Raw genomic sequence first — 20,816 nt, forward strand, 5'->3', positions numbered from 1 at the left:
CCACAAAGGGGTCAGCTTAGCACGGGGGGTCAAAGATCAAATGGGCTATGATGACTGAACCAGCCCTAGAGGGGTCTCTAGTGGGTGAGGCATTGTCTTGGGGGCCGTTGCATGGGGGAATCCCAGGCCTGGTTCCCCAGCACTGGCCAGCCAGTCTCTGGGCACATGCTCAGCTCAGAGAGAGAACAAGAAGGGAAGACAGTGAGAAAGTAAAGATGGGAGCCGCCCCGCTCTGAGAATCCCCCCTGGGTGTGTCCTGGGGTGACACCTCATGCTGTGCTCCCCAGCTCTGGCCTGCCTTGCGTCCACTTCCCAATGCCTCTTTTCATTCAAGGACCCCAATGCACTTGGCAGAGGTGGGTCGGGCTCATCAGCCCGTTTCGTAACTGGGGAAACGGTGATGCACGGAGCAGGGCTGGTGAATCAGCCCCGTGTCAGCCGCTGGCTCCAGGAAGAGAACCCAGGAGTCCGGACTCTTGCTCTAGTCACTAGAATGCACTCCCTCCCCCCCCCCGCCCACCTTCTCTTGGCAGGCGCAGGGCTGCCAGGCTGGGAAGCGAGTTGAGGAAGGAAGGAAGAGGCCAGGAGGGAGGGAGAGGAGGAAGCCGGAGGATTTTAAAAAAAAAAAAGATCAGCAAAGTGAAACTTCCAACCCCCCTGCGCTTGTGTCAGCTGGAGGGGGCTGGGTCGCCCAGCCAGGCAGCGCCAGAGGGGGTGGGAGGGCGGGGTGATACTGGGTGGCCTGATAGCCCGGAGCAGCTGCAGGCAGAGCGTCTGCATTCTCTCTCGCTGTCTATCTGTCCGTCCGCCCGCCTGCTCCTGCCTCCTCAGCTCAGCCTCTGCTGGTTCCCAGTGCGGCTGGAAGCTGGCTTTCCGGCGTCAGGGGGTTTCAGTGCTTCCCCTCGGTGGGGGTGGGGGTGGGGGTGTGTGCGTTCAGGTCAGCGTCCTGAGGGGGTGCGTGTATCTGGCATGCCTAGGACTGGAACGATCAACATTCATCTGTGATACACCAGACGAGCGAGCTGACTCCGCCTGGCAGCCAGGGAGGGTTTTTACACCCGAGTCTGCTGAGGTTTAGGGGCTAGCAGAGGGAAGCAGGGAGCAAGCTCTGCTGTTCCCTCTCCACCGATGGATCTACAGGGGATGGGCACCAGCTGCGCCAGGGACTGAGATCCATTCAGCTCACTTGCCTCTCCCAAAAGAATCTTTAGTTCACTCCTTCCGCCCCGTCAGTGACTTTCCAGGGAGAATCTCTCCCTTCCCCTTTGCTGGATGGTGGAAGAAAGCGTGGGCAGCGGGGACAGGGCACCCCACAGGGGACTGCGGGGACCCCGTCGTCCTCTGGCTGCGCCGAGGAACATGTCGGTGGTGGGCAAGGCCCTGTGGAGTGTGGAGCGGGCGGGGAAGGGCTGGCGGTTTGAGCAGCCCATCGGTGTGGACTGCAGCTCACCTGAGCCCCGCTGCATCTGGTTGACCAGCCTGCGGAATGACAATGCCGACCTGGCGCATAGGTACCGTGCCGGGGCCGCCCTCCCTAGGCAGAAACGCTGCTCGCACCCTCAGCTGGAGACACGCCACATGGTGAGAGATGCGTCGGCGCGCCCTGGTCACCACACCTAGATCCCCTTTGACCCTGGAGTGGGGGAACCTGGGGAGGGGGGATCCAGTCCTTGTAGCCTTAGTTCACTGTCTGATGGGGGGGGTGTGAATGATTTGGGGGGGCATGTTTCCTAACCCCCTAGTGGATGGGTGCTAAGAAGTAGAGGGGTCACTGGAGGCTAAGTATTGCTGTGTGCCATGATTAGGACTTGGGACTAACGAGTGATGCCTGTGAACATGGCACCTGGGGCAAAGACACCAGCTTGGGTGGAAGTCTGCTAGCTTCTGTTCCCCTGGGTCTCTCTCTCCTGGGACTTTACCCTTCTGCCCCAAGTTTTGCCAGGAGTATGGGGGAGGTGACTGGGTTTGTTTCTCTGCCCCCATTTCTGCTTTGGGGTAAGGCGCCTGCAGGGTTAATCTTCTGGGGTGTATTTCATGATACCCCCTCCCCAGAACTTCAGCAGGGAGGGCTGTCCCTTGTCTCTGCTAAGGCTGGTCCTGCCTCTTCTGCTAGTCACCACCACGGTCTTGACCATTGATCTGAAAAGTCCCGAAGGGTCTCTGGCCCTCTGGTTTTGGTGTTGGACTCTGCGTGGCGGGTTATCTGCTTGGTCTTCTCTCTGTTGAGGTTTGTGGGATGGGGGTAGTGGAAGTCATTCTCTACCCTATGTCATGGTTCATATCTTCTCAGTGAATGGTGACCAGATACTCCGGCTTAGCAGTGTGAGTGATAAATGAGAATGGAGCAGATCCTGGGTTTATTGACGTTAATGTGCGTTTTGTCTGAGTGTGGCCCACAATCAATATATGGGGTTGGGAAGGAAAGTGGGTGAAGTGTGGAGGGGTTGTGGGGAGCTGGGAAAAGAGTGGACAAAGGGACCCCAGAGTTTGGGGTTCCACCAGCATTTCCTTGGCGAGCCGTTGCTTCCTTCTCTCTTAACCTGTTGACGGAGTGCCTAGTGCGTGCCCAGAACAGAGCTAAGAGGCTGTTTGTAAGTTCACTGTGTGCTTGGACGGTCGTGCATCCGATGTCCCTTCTGAGGGCTGTCGAGTCGGCTCACAATGGGGGACAAAATGCAAAGCAGACAGAACGAGAGAGGCAAATGAATGACCGCAGGGTGAGGAACATAAAGGGAGGGAGTTAAGGTTTCTCTGTGTTTGTGAACCCAGGGATCTGCCAGCCGGTAGTGAGTGAGTCAGTGATGGCTTTGTGCCCAGCGTTGAGATGACCGGCTTGTACAAATCGTTGCTGTGATTAGTTTTCATGTGGGTTGTTTATACACAACATTGGGCCAGCCTTGTTGAGTGATTTAGTGCAAGGGGCTGGGGATGTCAGGACTCGTTGCTATGTGACCCTGGGCAAATCATTCTCCTCCTCCATGCCTCAGTTTCTCCACCTGTAAAACGCAGATAATATTTACCAGCTTCACGTGGCCTCTGAATTAGTTATGTGCTGGGAGCCTCCTAGAACAGGGGCTGTAAGACGTTCAAGTTGCTGCTGTTACGTACAGAGCAAAACTGAGACCTGTGTAACACTGAAAGAGTCTGGTGCGAGGGATGTGCCAACAGGAAGCAATTGCCCCCCGCCCTTTGGGGAGTCAGGCATCAATCTGTGTGGGGCTTCTTTCATTGCCCTTGCTGGGGGACTGCGGGTGACTCCCATCACCAGAGATCTGCACATCTCATGGTGAATTTCAGCGGAGCAGTATTAGGGAGTGGGACCCAGCCACCCAACTGCTTCTGTCCTCAGTTAAAATAAAAAGAAGGGGAAAAATTGGCTTCCTCCAGGGCCAGAGAAGGAAGGGGCACGGGGGAAGGGTGACAGGCCAGGTATTGAACTTGGCCTTTCCTGATGCTCAAGGTGGGACGTGTGTTTATTCCAATAGCACCTAGAGACCCCAGCGACGGGTGGGCCTCACTGGGCTGGGTGCTGTACAAATGTTTACCTGGAGACGGTCCCTGCCCCAGAGCGCTTACAGTCTAAACAGACACGGGGCGAAACCGGAGCACAGAGAAGAGACTTGCTCAAGGCCATGCTGCTGGTCAGGGGCAGAGTCAGGAGCAGAACCCAGCACGGCGAGGTTCCAGTCCAGGCCCTTACTAGCCCAAAGGGCCTCCTGAGCGTTTTGTCCTCTGGTTCTTTCTGTCAAACTGCAGCGAGGGGAAGGGACTGAAGAGAGAGAGGAAATGAAGCCCGCAGCATGTTCAGCAGATAGAGGTTGCTAGGGCCAGCAGCAGGAGCACGCTGGGCGCATGCCACGTAATGCCCCACCCAGGGGTTCTGCTGCTCCAGCCACTTCCGCTCCTTCCACGCCACAGCTGCCCACGGGCAAACTCACTCGACACTTTGCCGCACCTGCTACGGCTGCGAGCGAGAGCCGGCCCTGCTCCCAGCATCCGGTTGGTATTGGAATGGTCTTGGTGGGGGAGGCATCGCTTTGTCCAGCGGCAGGTTTTGTTCTTCCCTGGGCCTGGCCTTCGCTCCTGCCTGTGTCTCTAACCATGCCTGCTCTGCTGGGGGGGGCGCTGGGCACCTGCCATGGGGCTGGGCTACATCTCTGGAAACATCAGGCTGCTCGATACTACTCTGTGAAGGAGCAGGGGGGAAATGGACTTCTCCGCTCCCTGGAAAGGCAGCCTGCCCTGTGCGCTCAGTGACGATCCGAACCCAGCGCTGGGGCGAAGTCCTGTGTCGGAGGACGCACGAGCCTTCACTAGGCGCTGACTGAGAAACTGACGTGCCTTCGATGGGCTGAGTCCCACTCCTGTTTGAAACCAGCCGTCTCCCCCCAGCGCGATCCGTTTCTAGAGGTGCCTGCAGGTCTCGTCCCTCCTCCGGGGAAAGGGGCCGAGGGTCGGAGGAGGCCCCGAGTTTGATCCTATGTGTTACAGAACAGCAGCCTGGGTCTCGCCCTGAGGAAGGTCACAGAATGTTTCAGGGGGTCGCAACCATCTTCCTGTTTTCCAGTGGCTAGATGAGCAGGGCGCTGTGCAACTCATTTCTGCTGTGATCTGGGGGGGCCATGCAGTGGGAACGGCTGAGCCCCACTGGCCGAGGGGAGCGGACAGGCACCATTTTCTAATCCTTTACGGCTATGATGTTGCAGCCCTGATGCAGAGAAGCGCTTATGGATGTAGCTGTATTCAAGTCAGTGGGCCTACTTTTTTGAGTAAGTGTTACTTACCAGGAGTAAGGGCTGCAGAATTGGCCCTTTGGCCCTGTCTAGGCACATTGGGCCACAGTCATCCCCGGTATAACTGACCTGTGGTATGAAGGCTGTGCCCAGGACGGGCCAGCAGCAAGGGACATAGCCGGAAAGATGGGCTAAGGGTAACGGCCCACCTGCCGTAAAGGGCAGGCTGGCAGGAGGGACTTGCCCATGTTGGGGGTGCCCCCTTGGTTGTGAGGGGCAAAGGATCTCATGCTATGGGATCCTTTGGTCACTGGCCGGCTGCTGTCTGGTCTGTTGGCAAGGAACTCCCGCAGCCCCCCGCCTCTTGGCATCTGCTGGCTGGGGGGTGGCGGTGAGGGGGCCTGAATGGAAGATGAGGGGGGTGAGAGACAACAGGCAGCAGAGAGAGCAGCGGGCAGGAGCTTTCCTGGATGCAGCTCCTAGCAAGCTGTTACCATGGGCAGGTGCCACAGACTAGCCGTGTGGGAGCCCTGCCGACGTCCCTGCGAAGGGTAGACTGGTGTGTCTGGGGTGGACGCTGCGGGCGAGGGAGTCGTAATGGCTGCAGGTTAATGTCTAGGTGGCACATGTGCTGCCCCCCTCTCGGGCTCTCTTTCCGAGGCTTGCCTGTACTGGTTAGAATCACAAGGGCACATTCAGCTGTCAGCTTAAAAATAATCCAGCGAACAGGCAGCCGGGACAATGGAGACCACAGATGGGGAAAGTAGCTGAGCCAGGCACTCCTGATCTGAAATGGCGAGGATCCTCCTGCATCTCCCCAGCGGGGCCCGGGCTCCCCTGCTTTGCCTGGAGCCTCACGCTGAGAGGTAGTTACAGGGGCTGGCAGATGAGTGGCCTGGGGCTGGTTCCATGGCTTCTCTCTCTGTTGAGCAGGGCTGTGGCAGAGAGCAAGCTGGGTCTGGATCCCCTGCAGCCGAATTCTCCTCTGCTTGTCCTTGCACCTTTGCAATGTGGGTACAAAACACTCCCTGGATGGGAGGCATTTTCCCAGCTCAGCACACAAGGCAGCAGAGAATCAGACCCCTTTTAGGCTCCTGAGTGGGGCGGGACAGCTGGCTAGCAATTGCCTGGGGGCGCCGCTGCCATGTTAAAATCTCCCCTGGGGACCCAGCAGTCAAAGCCTGTCCTGGGGGCTCTGCCCAGATCCAATCAGTAGCTCTTGCCAGGAGCGCCGGAGGCTGCAGCTGGAGGATGGCTGGAGAAGGCTACGTCGGGGGGATTAGGCCTTTCATGGCCATTAGCGCAATTGCATTTGCTCCCCTGGCGCTTTTCACCGTTGGGGAATCAGGGCTTCCTTTGTTTAGCCTCCTGCAGTGTCTCAAACCCAGCGTGGCCCAGTTGCTCCTGGACTCTTGCTTGGATCCCAGGAGAGCTGTCGAGTGGCCGATCTCAGGCTTTCGGGCCTTTCGTAAGCATCTGACCCGAAAGCCAGAGAGATTTGGTTTATTCCAGGTCTGCTGGGATGCCCAGTCCCGGACCGACCAGGGTGTCCTGAAACCAAGATGGCAGCTTGGTTGGAATCGGAGTGGGTCATTGCATAACAGCACGTAGGGGGCAGGGCTTCCCAACGGGCTGCAGGGAATTCCTTGTACCGTGGGCCAGGTTCTGCTGGAGTGAAGGCAGCGGGACACCTTGCGGTGAGCTCTCTCTTCTGCTCTGGATCTAGGCTCTGAACTCTTGGGAGCAGGGGCTTTTTGTTCCTTGTTTGTACAGCACCTAGCACCGCGGGGACCTGTTTCAGGACTAGGCCTCCTAGCCGCTGCCACACAACAAATAACTAATAATAATACTAGACCCCAAAGCCTGGCATGGGGCCCCCGTCTCCCCGCGGTTTCTGGGTGGGGGGCCGAGCTAACCTGCGGCAGGTTTTCATTGCCAACAGGCAGCCTCTCTTGGTCGCTCGGGAAAGACACAGGCGAATGTGTCACGCTGGGCATCTTTATTTTTGCCCTTCAGAGTTGAGCGGGAGCGGCCTGGAGGTGCTTGGCTTTGGAGGATAGAGATTGGGACGCTTTGGTACTGCTTCCTGTCTTGGCTTGTCTGCAGGATCTGTGGCAGTGTGACCTAATGGTTAGGGTGCTGGACAGGGACTCGGGAGACATGGGTCTATCCCCGGTCTGCCGCTGGTTTGCTGGGGGCCCTTGGGGCAAGTTCCTGCCCTTCTCCGTGCTTCGGTTTCCCCATCTGTAAAATAGGGAGGATGATCCCACCCTCCTTTTGGCAAGAGCTCAGAGATCTTCTGGAGAACAGCGCTGCGTGAGAGCGAGGGATCATTATTGTTAACGGCAGGCAGGAGGGAGGGAAGTGGGTTCACTGTTGCCTGTGATAACGCCGGCCTGGGGAGCATTGAGCGATGGGCTGGGTACCCGCGATCGCTCCTGTTTCAGACCGGCGGGTTTGTCAGAGCGGCCAGTCACTGGAAGCAGGCAGCTTCTCAAGCAGGACAGGCTCGGAGCCCAGAACAGATCACTGGGCCAGGCCTGAGGCCACCCTGCCATGGTTCCTCTGGATTGGTCGTGGCAGGAGAAGATCTTCCCAGGCTGCAAACCGCGACCCCCAGAGAGCTTGAGCACCCCTCTGGCCAGTGCCGGGGCAGGACGCCACGGCCGTGGCATGTGCAAAGCTGGCCCCGGGCCCAAGGCAGGGGAGCCGTTCCTGGGTAGGAGGCCAGGCACTTAGGAGCTGGGGCAGCGTGTTCCCGCATGCAGGACAGGACAAGCCTTTCTACAGCATGACTGTATTGTCCAGCAGGATGGGGAGAGACAAAGGGGTTTTGTACCCCCTCCCCTTTGCGTGCGCCCCCCCACCACTCGCTCTTTCTTTCCCACATCAAGTAACGAGGCCGAGGGAGGACAGCCTCTGAATTTTAACACCCTCAGCCCATTGCCGGTTCGCTCTCCCATGCCCTTCCTCCTCGAGGGGCGATCTTATTCAGCTGCCGCTCAGGCCGGAGCTCTGGGAATATTAACGAAGCCCCAAGCGGGGGAGGAAGAAGGGCTCAGAAAGGACCCCCCGATCTTCCGCCCGCTCCGTCTTCTGCCTCCGGCCGTTGGGCCCAGGCCTCTTTGTATGTGGTGGCGACGCGCGGCCGGGCTGGGGCTGCTGGCAGCCTGAGGTGTCTATGTAGGTAAAGCAGAGCCTACCTCTGCACTGGCTGTAATTACCCGGGGTCCCCGAAACGGGGTCCTGAGGCTCCTGCAGTGTTGGTTTGTGGAGCGAAGCTCCAAGCAGTTGGGCATCCCCTGGGAGCCGGAACCATCGGCAGTTGGAGTTAGTAGAGTTAAGAGCAATGGGATGGGAATGAATCGTACTTGTGTGCCTCTGACATTGTCCGCTGGAGGATCCCAGAGAGGTTCCCACCCGCTAGTGAATCAAGCCTCATCACCCCGTCTCCCTGTGATGGAGTATCGATGCCTCTTCCCGTGTTACAGATGGGGAAACCGAGGCACGGAGCTGGGAATGGAACTGAAGGCTGAGATTGTCAAAGCCATCTCGGGGATTTGGATGCTCAATTCCCAGTCATTTGAGCGAGGACTGGGCAGACAAACCCCTTGGGCAATTTGAAAACCGCAGCTGAGATCTCCTGAGGTCGGCTGTTGTGCTTTAGCTACTGTGCAGACTTCACTGCCCGCCCCGCCCCGCCGAGGAACCTCCTGGGCATTTGTAGCCCTGTAGGACATAGAGACACAGCTCGAGGTCGAGGCCCCACGGGCGGGACGCTCCCTTCCCCGGGGAGCCTCCGGTTGCTGGGATTGTCTCCCCGGGCACGCTGAAGGGAGGAGAGCGCTGGGAATAGGGGCCGACTCAGCGTCTCTTTCTTCCGCCTCTGGCCTCTCTGCCTTGGGGAGACTCGGGCAGTGCCAGGTGCTCGCACGCAGTCACTTTATTCAATAGGCTTCTGCCCTCCTGGCAGTGCCAGGCCCATCTCCTCTAGGGCACCACCTGCGCCTGCCAGATCGGAGTATTTGCATTTCCCCCCCGGGTTACCGTTGGCAGAGCAGCCGTGTGTTCTGGGGGGCCACGGGGGCGAGACGGGAGTCCCTTCGGGCCCTGTCTGACCATGCTTTGTTTCAGGGGTGTCCTGGGGGGCAGATTTGGCTTGGCTTATGCAGCAGCGGGAGCGCACAGATGCGGCCTGATCAGATGTTTGGCTTTTTCCGACTGGTTGAACACGCCAGAGCAGAAGGATGCCTGGGAGGGATTTTCAGGCGGGAAGGGTCTCTAGAGGTGGGCTTGATCAGGAGCCACTTCAGCAACCTGCTGCTGCCTCCCCACATCCTTCTCCTTTCATCTCTAGTTCTTTTTTTCCCTTTCCGCGTTTCCCTTCCTGGCCTTCCTCCTTTTCTTTCCATGGTCACTGTCTGTCTGTTTCACACCAGTCAAACGCTCCCTGCCCTCTGGAACTGAGAGGGCGCCCTGGATGCTCACCCCAGCAGCGCTGCCCTCCGATAACCCCTCCTGTCTCCCACTTCCTGCATTTTTGTTGCTGTTGTGACAAGAGCGAGTCCAGGAGGAATCTGGGTTTGCTGCCGCTCCGGGGCTGTTTTTCCCTTTTGAGTGCTGACCCTGGGTGTTACAACCCCTCAGCGCAGCTGGGTTAGGCCTGCGTGATGTGCCCTGCTGTGTGTGGTCGAGTGTCCCCTGTCCCTTTGTGCCGCACCCCAGGCCCCCCTCTGGCTCTTGACACAATCAACCCCACCAGGCTCTACGCAAGAAGGAACGGTCGGTATCCAGCTGTTTGTCACATGGCTTGGCTTGCCCTGGTCCATCTCAGCTCGCTGCGCTGGCCCAGTGCGGGCTTGGAGGGTGCCGGGTGGCTGGCACGGGGGGCTATTCAGAGAGTTGTCAGGGGCTTAATCTCACGAGCCGGCCTGAGCCAAAGGAAGGCTCTGTGTTGCAAATGGCTGATAAGCGTGAAGCGCTCTTCCGGAAAGGGAGAGCGTGGAAAGCCCTTTATGCCCTGGATAGATTGCTTGGATCTCTGTTGGGACTGGGAGTCCTGTGGGGGGCAGGAGGCAGGCTGGCTCAGCGCAATTAAAATCTGCATCCCCCGCCTAATGGGGCTCTCTGTCTCAGAGCGACAGCCTTAGGGGACGTGGCGGCCTTGTCTGAACTGGGCAGTCCAGCCGGCAGGGGAGCCGTGCTGAGGCAGACGGCGCACAATAAAGCCAGACACTAAGTCACAATTTGCACCCAGTGCAGCTTCTTCCTGCTTGGAGCCAGGCTCAGTTGTGTGGCTTTGCCTGTCTGCGCTTGGGTTCACGCTGACCGGAAGACAGCGAATCCTCCGTGCAGGCAAAGCCTGGGTGAAGGCATGAGAATAGCTCAGATCCATTCTCTTGGGCACAGGGTTCTGGTCCGGGTTTGTCCCTGCATATGTCCCAGATTAAACAGCTTCAAGCCAAGGAGGCGACATGCGATTCCCTCAGCATGGAGAGCAGGGCTGGGAGTGCAGGCCTCTGCAGCCCGAGATGTCCCTCTGGCTATGGAATTGCCAAGTCCTGGTATATGATAATACTGTGCTCTTCTGTTCAGCCTCTTGGCTGGGGCTCTCCTTGTCCTTTAAAACATCCTGTTTATTCAGGCTCGCCTCTCCCCGGCAAGGAAGCTGTGTGATCACCCCTCCCCCCATTTACAGGTTGGGAAACTGAGGCACAGAGTGGTGAAGTGAATTGTCTGAGGTGATAAAGGGAGTCTGATCCAGGCACCAGAGCTGAACCCAGATATCCTGAGTCCTAGCTGTATCCACCAGGCCAGCCTTCCTCTAGAACCACGATTCTTATCTCCTTCCAGTCCACTCCCTCCCAGCTGCCGACCTCTGTTCCAGTCATTACAAATCTTCCCCTTTTCCTCCTGTCGGTTTTCCTCCTCCATGCCCCCAGAATGTTTCACCCCTTCTGCTGTTCAGCACTGACATAAATATAAAGGGAGGGGTAACCACCTTTCTGTATATAGTGCTATAAAATCCCTCCTGGCCAGAGGCAAAACCCTTTCACCTGTAAAGAGTTAAGAAGCTAAAGTAACCTTGCTGGCACCTGACCCAAAATGACCAATGAGGGGACAAGATACTTTCAAATCTGGAGTGGGGGGGAACAAAGGGTCTGTCTGTCTGTCTGTGTGATGCTTTTGCCGGGAACAGATCAGAAATGCAAGCCTTCCAACTCCTGTTAAATTAGTAAGTAATCTAGCTAGAAAATGCATTAGATTTTCTTTTGTTTAATGGCTGGTAAAATAAGCTGTGCTGGAGGGAATGTATATTCCTGTTTTTGTGTCTTTTTGTAACTTAAGGTTTTGCCTAGAGGGATTCTCTATGTTTTGAATCTGATTACCCTGTAAGGCATTTACCATCCTGATTTTACAGAGGTGATTCTTTTACCTTTTCTTTAATTAAAATTCTTCTTTTAAGAACCTGATTGATTTTTCTTTGTTCTTAAGATCCAAGGGTTTGGGTCTGTGTTCACCTGTACCAATTGGTGAGGATTCTTATCAAGCCTTCCCCAGGAAAGGGGGTGTAGGGCTTGGGGGGATATTTTGGGGAAAGACGTCTCCAAGTGGTCTCTTTCCCTGTTCTTTGTTTAACACGCTTGGTGGTGGCAGCATACAGTTCAAGGACAAGGCAAAGTTTGTACCTTGCGGAAGTTTTTAACCTAAGCTGGTAAGAATAAGCTTAGGGGGTCTTTCATGCAGGTCCCCACATCTGTACCCTAGAGTTCAGAGTGGGGAAGGAACCTTGACAGGCATCGATCCCATTTTGCTGCTACATTCGGACATATCCTGCGACATGGCTTAAGCCTGTCAGCCGGGTCTAATAGACCCGAGTCCCCGCCGGCCTCCTGCTTGTGCAGCCGTTCGCACCAGGGCAAATTTGCACTCCCTTTGCACAGGTTTAACAACAAAAACAATACTGCCTAGCTCTTATATAACACTGTACGAAGGAGGGCAGAATCCTTATCCCTGTTTTACAGATGGGGACACTGAGGCATAGGGCGTTGTCGTGACATAGCCAGGACTATAGCCAGTCTAACTCTTCTGAGTCCTAGTCCAGTGCTCAATCCACTTGGCCCCACAGGCCAGTGGAGAATGGGGCCCAGCGTGCAGGGCACCGCGGACTTGGGCCCCAGGAGGAAACTTTTAAAAAGCACCCAATTGACTAAGCAGCCGAAGTCTCATTTTCCAAAGGGATTTAGGAGCCTGAGACTTGTCTGTGCAGGAAAGTGATTCTGAATCAGGTAGGGCGTGAACTGAAAACATTACAGCTATTCTAGAATAAGTGCATCCATGTAGGATGTTATTCCACAATAGCTTTGCTGGTCGATTTCCCTGTGCAGACAAGCCCCAAGCTTTCCCATTGAAAGTCAATGGGAGGGAGGCTCCTAAATCACTTTGGGAGCTTTATGATAATTTTATCCCATCTCTTTATTTTGTGCGTGTCTCTCTTAGGGGCTGGGGGAAGAGCAATAAAATCATCTCGCAGATGGAAAAGGGGAAAGAGGCAGGAGTGGAATTATTGCCACGTTTATCTGTCTCACAAACCCTGCCAATACATATTTCATAACCAGAACAATCACATCACCCGGTTCTCCTTGCTAGAGCTCAGAGCACATCACCACCTGTAATGGATTTATCTTCATGACCCCCCAGGGTGGCAGGGCAGTGCTGTTGTCCCCACTTTCTCTGTGCCTCGGTTTCCCTACCTGTGAAATGGGGTAAATGCTACTGACCTCCTTTGTGAAGTGCTTTGAGATCTACTGATGAAAAGCACTTAGAAAGAGTCAGGGTTTATTATTCATTGTAAGAGGCAAGGGCGGGGAGCTAATATATTTTATTGGACCAACTTCTGCTGGGGGAAGGGACAGGCTTTTGAGGGACACGGAGCTCTTCCTCGGGTCTGGAGAAGATAACCAGAGCATCCAAGCTAAATGTAAGGTAGGACAGATTTAAGTATGTGGGCTTCACGCACATGCTAGCAGGCAGCCGGGTGTGTTACCTGGTGTGATGAGCCAGAAAACCAGAGTCTCTGTTGAGTCCATGGTTTTGAGTTGCTGGAGGAGTTATGAATTGACATTTTCTGGCAGCCCCAGGACACTTACAAGGCCCTGAAGCAGCTGTTGGGCCTCTGTGCCCGTTGGTGCATGCAGGTGGGAGATTTCAGTGGCCCGTCGTATTGTCCGCAGTTGGAAATGGGCTTGGAGTGTTCTGGTTTATTCTAGTCCTGCAGAGCTCCCAGTCAGGTCCCGTGAATGGGTTGCAGGATCGGGCCTGTCATTGGAACAGCTTTGTGGGGACGGGAGGGTTGGGAAGAGGCCTCCCCCGTAGGAGGGATCCATTGGCCAACGGCCACAAATGCCGCAGGGACGGGTATGCCCTGTAATCTTGTTGAGCCACGTGACGTGCGGCGAGGCACCATAGAACCAAAAGAGCCTGGGTCCAAGCTGGGGCCCAAAGGTGAAGCATGTCTCTAAAGTACAGCGTGTCGTGTTGCAAAGCTTGGGGAGCAGGAAGGCGGGGCAGCTGGCAGGGAGCCCCAGGGCCTGCAGATTACACACACTCCGCATTCCTTTGGTTGGCTGATTGAACAGGGCAGCTCCAGCTGGGCTGCTGCATGTCTGCGTCCCACACCCTGCCGGGGAGACGGTGCCATGAGACTTGGTGTTCGGTCTGCCACAGGCAGCCAGGCTGCGCTCTGCCTTCTCAGTGGCTCAGATGTCCAACCGATAGAGCGTCTCCCTGCGTGTCCACTGACCCAGCTGAAAATCCGGCAGCCACCAGCTGGGAGCCGCTGATTGTCCAATCTGGGCGTCGTTCAGAATCTGCCCGCTGCCGTCAGGCGATAGCACTGTGTAGCGCCTGCAGGGGAGGCCCCTGCCCCGTGGCTTTATTGGGGAGGTGGCCAGGAGGAGGTGGCTGCAGAGGACAGAAGGAGGTGGCTGTTGGCCTGCAGGAAGGGAAGGAGGAGCTGGGGACTGCTGAGCCCCAGGCCCTGGGAAGTGAGATCTGCTGCAGGAAGTGTTGCATGCCAGTGCCCACAGTGATGCCCGCCCCCTGCCCCCTCTTTTCACGCCCTCCAGCCAAGTGCCTCCCAGAGAGGCCTCGTCCCTGCTCCACCCACGCTCCAGTTATCACCAGGGATGTAATTGGAAGGGGCTTTTTTTCTCATGCTGCTCCTGCCCTGGCAGTTCCCAACCCTGCGGCCTCCCCGGGCTCCAGCATGCTGCCTTTGGCCTTCCCCAGCCGCATCCCCCTCCTCAGGCTGCCCTGGCGGTTCCCCATTCGCTCCGGGATCCAGTTCAAAAGCCCCTGCCTTGTTTGACACTCGGTCCAGCCAGCCATGCAGCACTAGTCTCGCTCTCTCCCCCGCTCCCTCAATCTCCGCTCGCTGGCCTCATCTCTCTCCAGCTTCACACAAGCTCCTGGCAGCAGGTGTAAGAGCCTTCTCCAATGCAGCTCCTGCCAGCTGGGAACGTGTGTACACGCCAGTTGGGTCACTTCAGAGATACCGGTCTCGTTACCATGGTAGACCCCTGCCTACGGTAGATCCCTTTGTTGATCAAGGTCCTTCTGCCGGTGTAGCTATTCCTGTGTGGGAAGGGGAATGAACAAATTTACAGATAGGAATTTCTATTGGGACATGGAAACTTTTTAACTGTGCCCAGGAGCAGTTCAGGGTAGGAAATGTAGATGGGTTTCCTGGGACAGGGACAGTCGTTTTGCTCTCGGCCTGTGTAGTGCCTGGCACAACGAGGCCCTGATCTTGGATTGGTGTTACCATAACGCCAACATGCATCACAGTAATGAATGAGCCTTTGCCTTCCAGTAGCCCCCAGAGGCCCAGCTGCGATCGGGGCCCCGCAGTGTCAGGCGCTGCAGATAGAGGTGAAATGAACTAACCCAGATCACCCAGCAGGCTGGTGACTGGAGTACCAGCCCAGAGCCGTAACCACCAGCCTGTCCTTCCTTTCGCTGGGGCTGGCAGGGAGGGCTAGGAGGGAAGTACACAATAATCCAAGTGGAGATCTGCCTTAACCCCTTTCTTCTTGCCCCCCGACAGCCGACGCTGGGCCGGAGAGATGGGACCTCTCCGAATGACAACGCCCCCCTGGAGGAGCCCTTCCCCTGGGTGGGGCCGAAGACGGTGCTGCTGCGGAAGAGCTCGCAGGGGGGGTTCGGCTTCACCCTCCGACATTTCATCGTCTACCCCCCAGAGTCGGCGGTCCATTCTGATGTCAAGGTAGCACTGCCTGCCTCTCCTCCCTGGCTCCGTCAGCCTGGGGGGGGCATGTCCATTGGGCAGGGGCTGGTCCCCTGGGAGGAGGACCCCTCCCTCTGCTGAGTTCAGTGATAGTGTTATTTGAGGGGGGGTTGGGAGGAGTGGGGAGAGGGCAGCTGTTTTGGGTCCCCAGGACAGCCTGGATGTTGATCCCTATGGGATTCCCCAGGGTGACTCGTGGGTGAACTTTACCGGGGTCCCCAAAGGGGAAACAACCCAAAGAAGCCAATTTCCCTGGCTCCCTCCCAGCTGTTATATGGTAGTGACCTCCCTTCAAATTCTCCCTGCTTAAGAAGTCACTGGTTCCCTCCCTCCCCCAAGCCTGTGCTGGGCCGGGGTCTGACTACCTGACCGTGATCCCTCCTGGAAATCTCTGAGTCTCTGCAATCCGACGCACTCAGCTCATTGTGGTCTCTGGCTCCGGTGTGAACGGTCCACAGCGCTGCCTTCCCTCTGACCCATGGAGCGTCCTGACTCTCTTGCTCAGACCGTCCATTGCCTTGGCTTGCATCTCTGCCATGTGCTTTGAATTCTGCATATTTCCACTGGGGACAGGTGCCCCATGGTCCCCCAGTTTCTTTGCCCTTCCACCCCTCTTAAAACAAAACCCTTGAAATTCCATCCCTCTCTGTCCCAGGCACCATCACTCCAGAGTGGCTGGTTCCCCCTTCTCTCCCATGGTTCAGTCACCCACCCCGCACTGCCCTCCATGGACGCTCGCCAGCATCGCCCCTGGTTTAAATACATGCAGCGGCCTTGCATCATGGTGACCTCCCACTGGGCAAGGTGGGCACTGGATGAGCCTGGCCTTGGCTGTAGGCAGACACGCCTCCTCCCTGGGGCTCCCACCGGCAGGATGCTCTTCTCTGGCGACAGCCAGCTGGTGGCAGAGAAGATGGCCCCTGACGGTCCAGGGAAGGAAAGCTGGCTTAGATTTCCCCGTACTGTTTGTTCTTTGGTTGTGGAGAGAAAGGGCAAATGGAGGCGAATGAATCCGCTCCAGGCCTGGCGAGAACCGTGGTGTCTGGCCAGTGAATGGGGCCACAGCTGAAGGAGAAGCCCCCCACCGCAGCGCTCCACCACTAAACACTACCGTCTTAACGAGAAACGGACGGCTCTGAGCAGCCCCCAGCCCTGCAAACCCGCCCGGCGCCTGTGCCCAGATGCTCTGCGGGTTTTGCCATAGAATGGAGTGAAATAAATTCCTTAGCTGCTGAAGTTGCTACGGTGGAGCCCATGCCAGATACACAGTCGGTTGCCTCAGGACCATTGAACCAGAGGATTTGCCTCCTACCTGACTGGGGCGTTGGCCCATCGGGTCTGGTATCTTTCCTCCAAGAGAGGCCAATGCATGTTGCTTTTGCAGTATCCCGTACTGTGCAATGCCAAGTAGGGGGGAATTCCTTCCTGTTCACTGCCGCCGGCAGATGCCTCCCTGAAGCCTGGCATTGCCTACCCGTGTCAGAGAGAATAACCACACGACCGTCTCCAGCACGGCTGCTTGACTCCCTGACCCGCTACGGCCTGGAATTGCTTTGTGTTTGCTCCTCTCTGAGCAGAGCAGCACCTGGCTGGGGTACTGCTTGTTGGCCTGGCACCTGCGGCAGCACGGATGTGGATGGGGGCCTTTGCTTACCTCCCCAGATGTACCACGGCCAAACGCCTGGTATGTGGGGCGATCCCAGAGACGGGGGCTGGCTTGCTCTTGCGATTGGTATCAAGAAGGCTGCTGCAGAGCTGGGTGTGCGGGAGCCCGGGGGAGGCTGCGTTTCCGTAACTGGGGAGTGTCGCATAGCCCAGCTGGGGAGCCTGGTGTAGGAAGTGCAGCCTTGGGGCTGCCCCCATCAGCTTCCTCATTCAGGGTTCTGGATCCTCTCCCATAGCTGTGCAGCTCGCCCCCAGGGATGCGTCCCAGAATCCTGTGCTCCTGTCCCCAGAACGGGGAGTTGCGGTAGGGCTTTGACTCTGCTTGTAACTCAGCTGTATGGAGAGGTAGGGAGCCGGGGAGCATCCCAGCCCCCTGCAGCCCACCCAGCTGCTGGAGCCCCCCGGGTTCAGGCTGAGAACTGCACCTTCGGCACACAGTTTAACCCCTTCACCGCTGAACAGCAGGCTAGACGGGCGCAGCCGATGGGCTCCCTTGAAACGGTCCGAGGGACGTGTCCCGCCCTGATGTTCCCTAGCAGGGCGCATACGCTGCAGCAAGTGGCGATTAAAGCAACCAGCTGGGGCAGGTGATCTGGACTCTTCGCCCGACACAATTCTTGCAGAATAACCCCCGAGTTTCAGGGGAATATTAGTTCGGTTGGGGCCCAATGAGTTCTGCCCATGGAGCGTGGCGGTGTCTGAAACCGTACGGTGGGGAGAGCAGGAGTATCCAGCCCCCTGCCTTGGAAGGGATCCCCTGCTTGATTCCTAGATTTGCCCTCTTGGTCCCTGGGGGGACAGAGCTGGGGGATGGCGGTGCCGCTGATTGCTGCAGGCTCGTGGCTTGGGGAGGAAGAAGAGGTTTCAGTGGCAGTAAGTCACAGCAATGCAGGTGCTGCCAAAGCAAAAGCTCCCGAGTCTGCTCTGGTGCCCAGGGCCTGCTGACTCAAGGGACGCTGTCGCCTCTTTTCAGTTGCCCAACGCATCCGTGAGAGAAACGGTTCCTTTCGAACCCGGCGCCCCCTACGTTCCTCCCCTCCCTCCCCAAGCAGGGAGCAGCTTCTGCCCTGCAGCAGGAGGATTTGTTGGAACATTTTTTGACCTGACTCCTTAGCTTTGTACAGCTGCCTCTGTTTGTTGGTGGGTGCCCGTAAATCCCCCTGTGCAAATCCCGCTGTACTGTTTGCTTTGCTGAGTGCCGGTGGCGACGAATTCCACAGGTTTGCTACATGCTGCCTCCGGCAGATTGACTGGTAGCAAATTTACAGCTTTTCAAATTTACTGCCTGTCAGGTGGAGGAGCTCCTTGCTTTGCTGTGGCAGGATCAAGAGAAATGGCGGCTGGTTTCTTAGTTAACCAGTCGTTATCTATAAATCATCTCCCACCCAGCTCCTCTCTAACCGAACTAGTACAAGCCTTTTTTATCTCCCCTCTGGGACCTCTTAACAATCCAACCTGTAAAACCCCAGGGACCACTCAATTCTACTTGGACTGCTCCTGAAAGGTATTTGTGTAAAGAGGAAGGATGATCTTATGGGTCAAGACCCTTGGCTGGTACTCAGGAAACCTGGGGGGGGGTGGTCAGTTCCTGCCTCTGCCACTGACTCCCTGGTGACCATGGGTAAGTCATTTAATCTCAGCCTGCATTCTCCAGCCAGTACCACGGCGAAAGGAAAGATTATTTCCCACCTTCTCTCTTGCCTGCTTAGATGATAAGCTCTCATTGGAAGGAGCTGTCTCTTGCTGCACGTGTGGACCCTCTTCCGCCCCTGCCCTGAGCTCGGTTGGGGCCACTAGCCTCCGCTGTAGTTAATAACATGTAGAATACATGCCTAGCTTGCGCATGAAGGTATTTACAGCTTTGGCGTGCAAGCCAGGAGGCCGCATGGCCATGGGCATGTGCCCAGTTGCACGTAGGGCACGCTGTGGTTTTCACACATAGTTTTGCAGCCACTCCAGGTCCTGGAGTTCATTTTGTGTTCTACACAGGACCTGGCTCAGATTGCCCCTCTCTGCTCTGTCCTCGGTTCGACGGCCACCCTCCGCCCCGCTGTGGCTGCGTTTCGCTGGCGCAGTAGGGTAGGTACATGCCCTGAAATCTGCCCGAAGAACCCGCTCCAACGGCTGACCTGATTGGGTGGAGGTGGAGTGGGACGGTACCACCCTGTGTTTGGGGCAGTCCCTTAGAACTGGAGATTGCCTTACAAGGGCAGCTGGTAAAATACTCCAGGATCTTTCAGGGTGAACATGTGCCAAGTGGGAATTTCATTGGCTGGAGACGTGAGACCCTTTGGGGTGAAGAGCATTTAATGACAGGGCTCATCTGGGGAAGGGGAGGTACACACGGGGCTTCATCATGGCTGCTCAGGACCAGTTCCTTCACTAAGTCATTTCCTCCCCCTGGCCGCCCGACTTGTTTTGGGAATCAAACAGCATCTTGTCTCCAGGTGGCCTTTGATCTTTCCACCACGTGTTTGCAGACGTTTAAACATCTGACAATAGCACCCAGCTGTTAGCCCCTTTCCCCATCCTGGCTCATGATGGATGAGGGGAGCCCTGACGGCAGCATCTGGAGTCGTCTGACATTGAGACGTGTCAATGTCTGGCTGCATCGTAGCATCTGGGAACGTGTGGCAGCGAGACAGGACTGCGGTACCTCAGCACCAAATCCTGGAGCCTCCAGCATGGAGACCTGGCTCTCCAGCCTCTGCTGTGTGCAGGACTGTGACACGGCTGCCCAAAGCACAGGGCCCAGGAACCCCCTCGGCTGTATCCCAGCCCAGGACCTCTGCTCGGGCACGAGGCATCCAGAAACTCTGACGCCGAGCCCTGGCTGCATTCTCTGTGCTGCATCCCGGGAGCTGTTCAGAAATCCCTTCCCCGGACACAGGCCTGCTTTTCTCCTGCTGCATGACAGGGCTCCAATGTGGGCCTGACTCCTGTCTGCCTTTCCCCGGGGCAGCCTGGTGCAGGGCTGGCAACATAAGTGTGATGAGACCACCCGATAACTCCCTTCCGCGTGGGACTGTGGCCCGGCTGCTTTCCCCTCCAGCCCCTTTCCCAGCACCGCCAAGCTGTCCCAGAGAGCGGTGGGGATGCCAGGCACTGAGGTGCCTGTTCTGAGCAACCCCCAACCCCAGCACTGTTTGCTGGCCGCAGTTTCTTTCGGATTCAGCGTCTGGCCTGGAACTGCTGACCAGGCGGGACTCAGCATCACGGCCGGAGCCAGCGCTCTTGGGTTCCAGCAGCTGAGCCTTTGTCTGGGTCACTTTGGAAAGGAAAAGCAGGTTTCTGCCAGGCCCGTTCAAAGGCTGCCTGGGGTCTGGAATTGCTTGGATTCTCTCCCCTTCTCTTCTGTGCAGTGTCCTTCAGACAAAGGGGGACCTGTCTTGGAGGGTCCAGCGGCCCCTGGGGCACTCCGTCCTTAGAGCTTTTTAAGGCCCGGCTTGACAAAGCCCTGGCTGGGACGATTTAGTTGGGGTTGGTCCTGTTTTGAGCAGGGGTTGGACTAGATGAACTCCTGAGGTCCCTTCCAACCCTGATCTTCTATGATTCCATGCAGCCCCTCTGCCTGACTCTGTAGTGCTTCCAAGGTTCCCCCACCCCCTTCAAGCCTCCCCCATCTCTGGGGGGGCTTATCCGGCTCTCTGAGCACCTCTGAGTCGCTAGTGGGATTATCCTCGCCGTGCCCTGTGCTAGCCTCATTGTCGAGCTGAGGGAGTGAGCCACAGGGTAGACTAAGTGACTTGCCCAGGAACAGAACTCAGGTCTCCTGAGTCCCTGCCCAGTGCCTGGTCCACTCGATCATCCTCCCTACTTTTTGCACAACCCTGGAGATCTCACTTTTGCCTCCCCTCCCACACGCGGGTGCCATGGAGCCCCCCTGCCCTGCCACTTTCCTGCCCACACTAAAAATATAAGTGGCCCCAACTGTGCAAAATAGGCCTGGAAATTTAGCAGCCCAAGCACCCAATCTCCTTGCCCACCACCCCGGGTGCCAATCGGTGCAAAAGGGTGGGTGTTTTACTCTCCCGTAAGTAACACCAACAACACCTCTCCTACTCTCCCTGGGTGAGCAGATCCTTTTCTAGGCTGCTGTAACCTGCTCC

The 20,816-nt window shown here is 56.9% G+C and overlaps 1 protein-coding gene across 5 annotated transcripts in view; it reads left to right on the plus strand.

Annotated features, from left to right (window-relative positions):
• Window positions 1-20,816, plus strand: part of ARHGAP23 (Rho GTPase activating protein 23) — a gene marked incomplete at its 5' end in the record, with an annotated part of 125,606 nt that overhangs the window by 53,875 nt on the left and 50,915 nt on the right. For 3 of the 5 annotated variants that reach the window (XM_084615792.1, XM_084615791.1, XM_084615793.1), the window contains one exon: window positions 14,842-15,021. In XM_084615792.1, the coding sequence (XP_084471918.1) occupies window positions 14,842-15,021 (180 nt within the window). Of the gene's footprint in view, window positions 1-1,272; window positions 1,582-14,841; window positions 15,022-20,816 lie in introns of those variants that run through there. The other 2 variants (XM_084615789.1, XM_084615790.1) reach the window with 1 other exon arrangement.

This window comes from Lepidochelys olivacea (genome assembly GCF_965140295.1).
Source record: "Lepidochelys olivacea isolate rLepOli2 genome assembly, chromosome: 27".
Lineage (NCBI taxonomy): Eukaryota > Metazoa > Chordata > Testudines > Cheloniidae > Lepidochelys > Lepidochelys olivacea.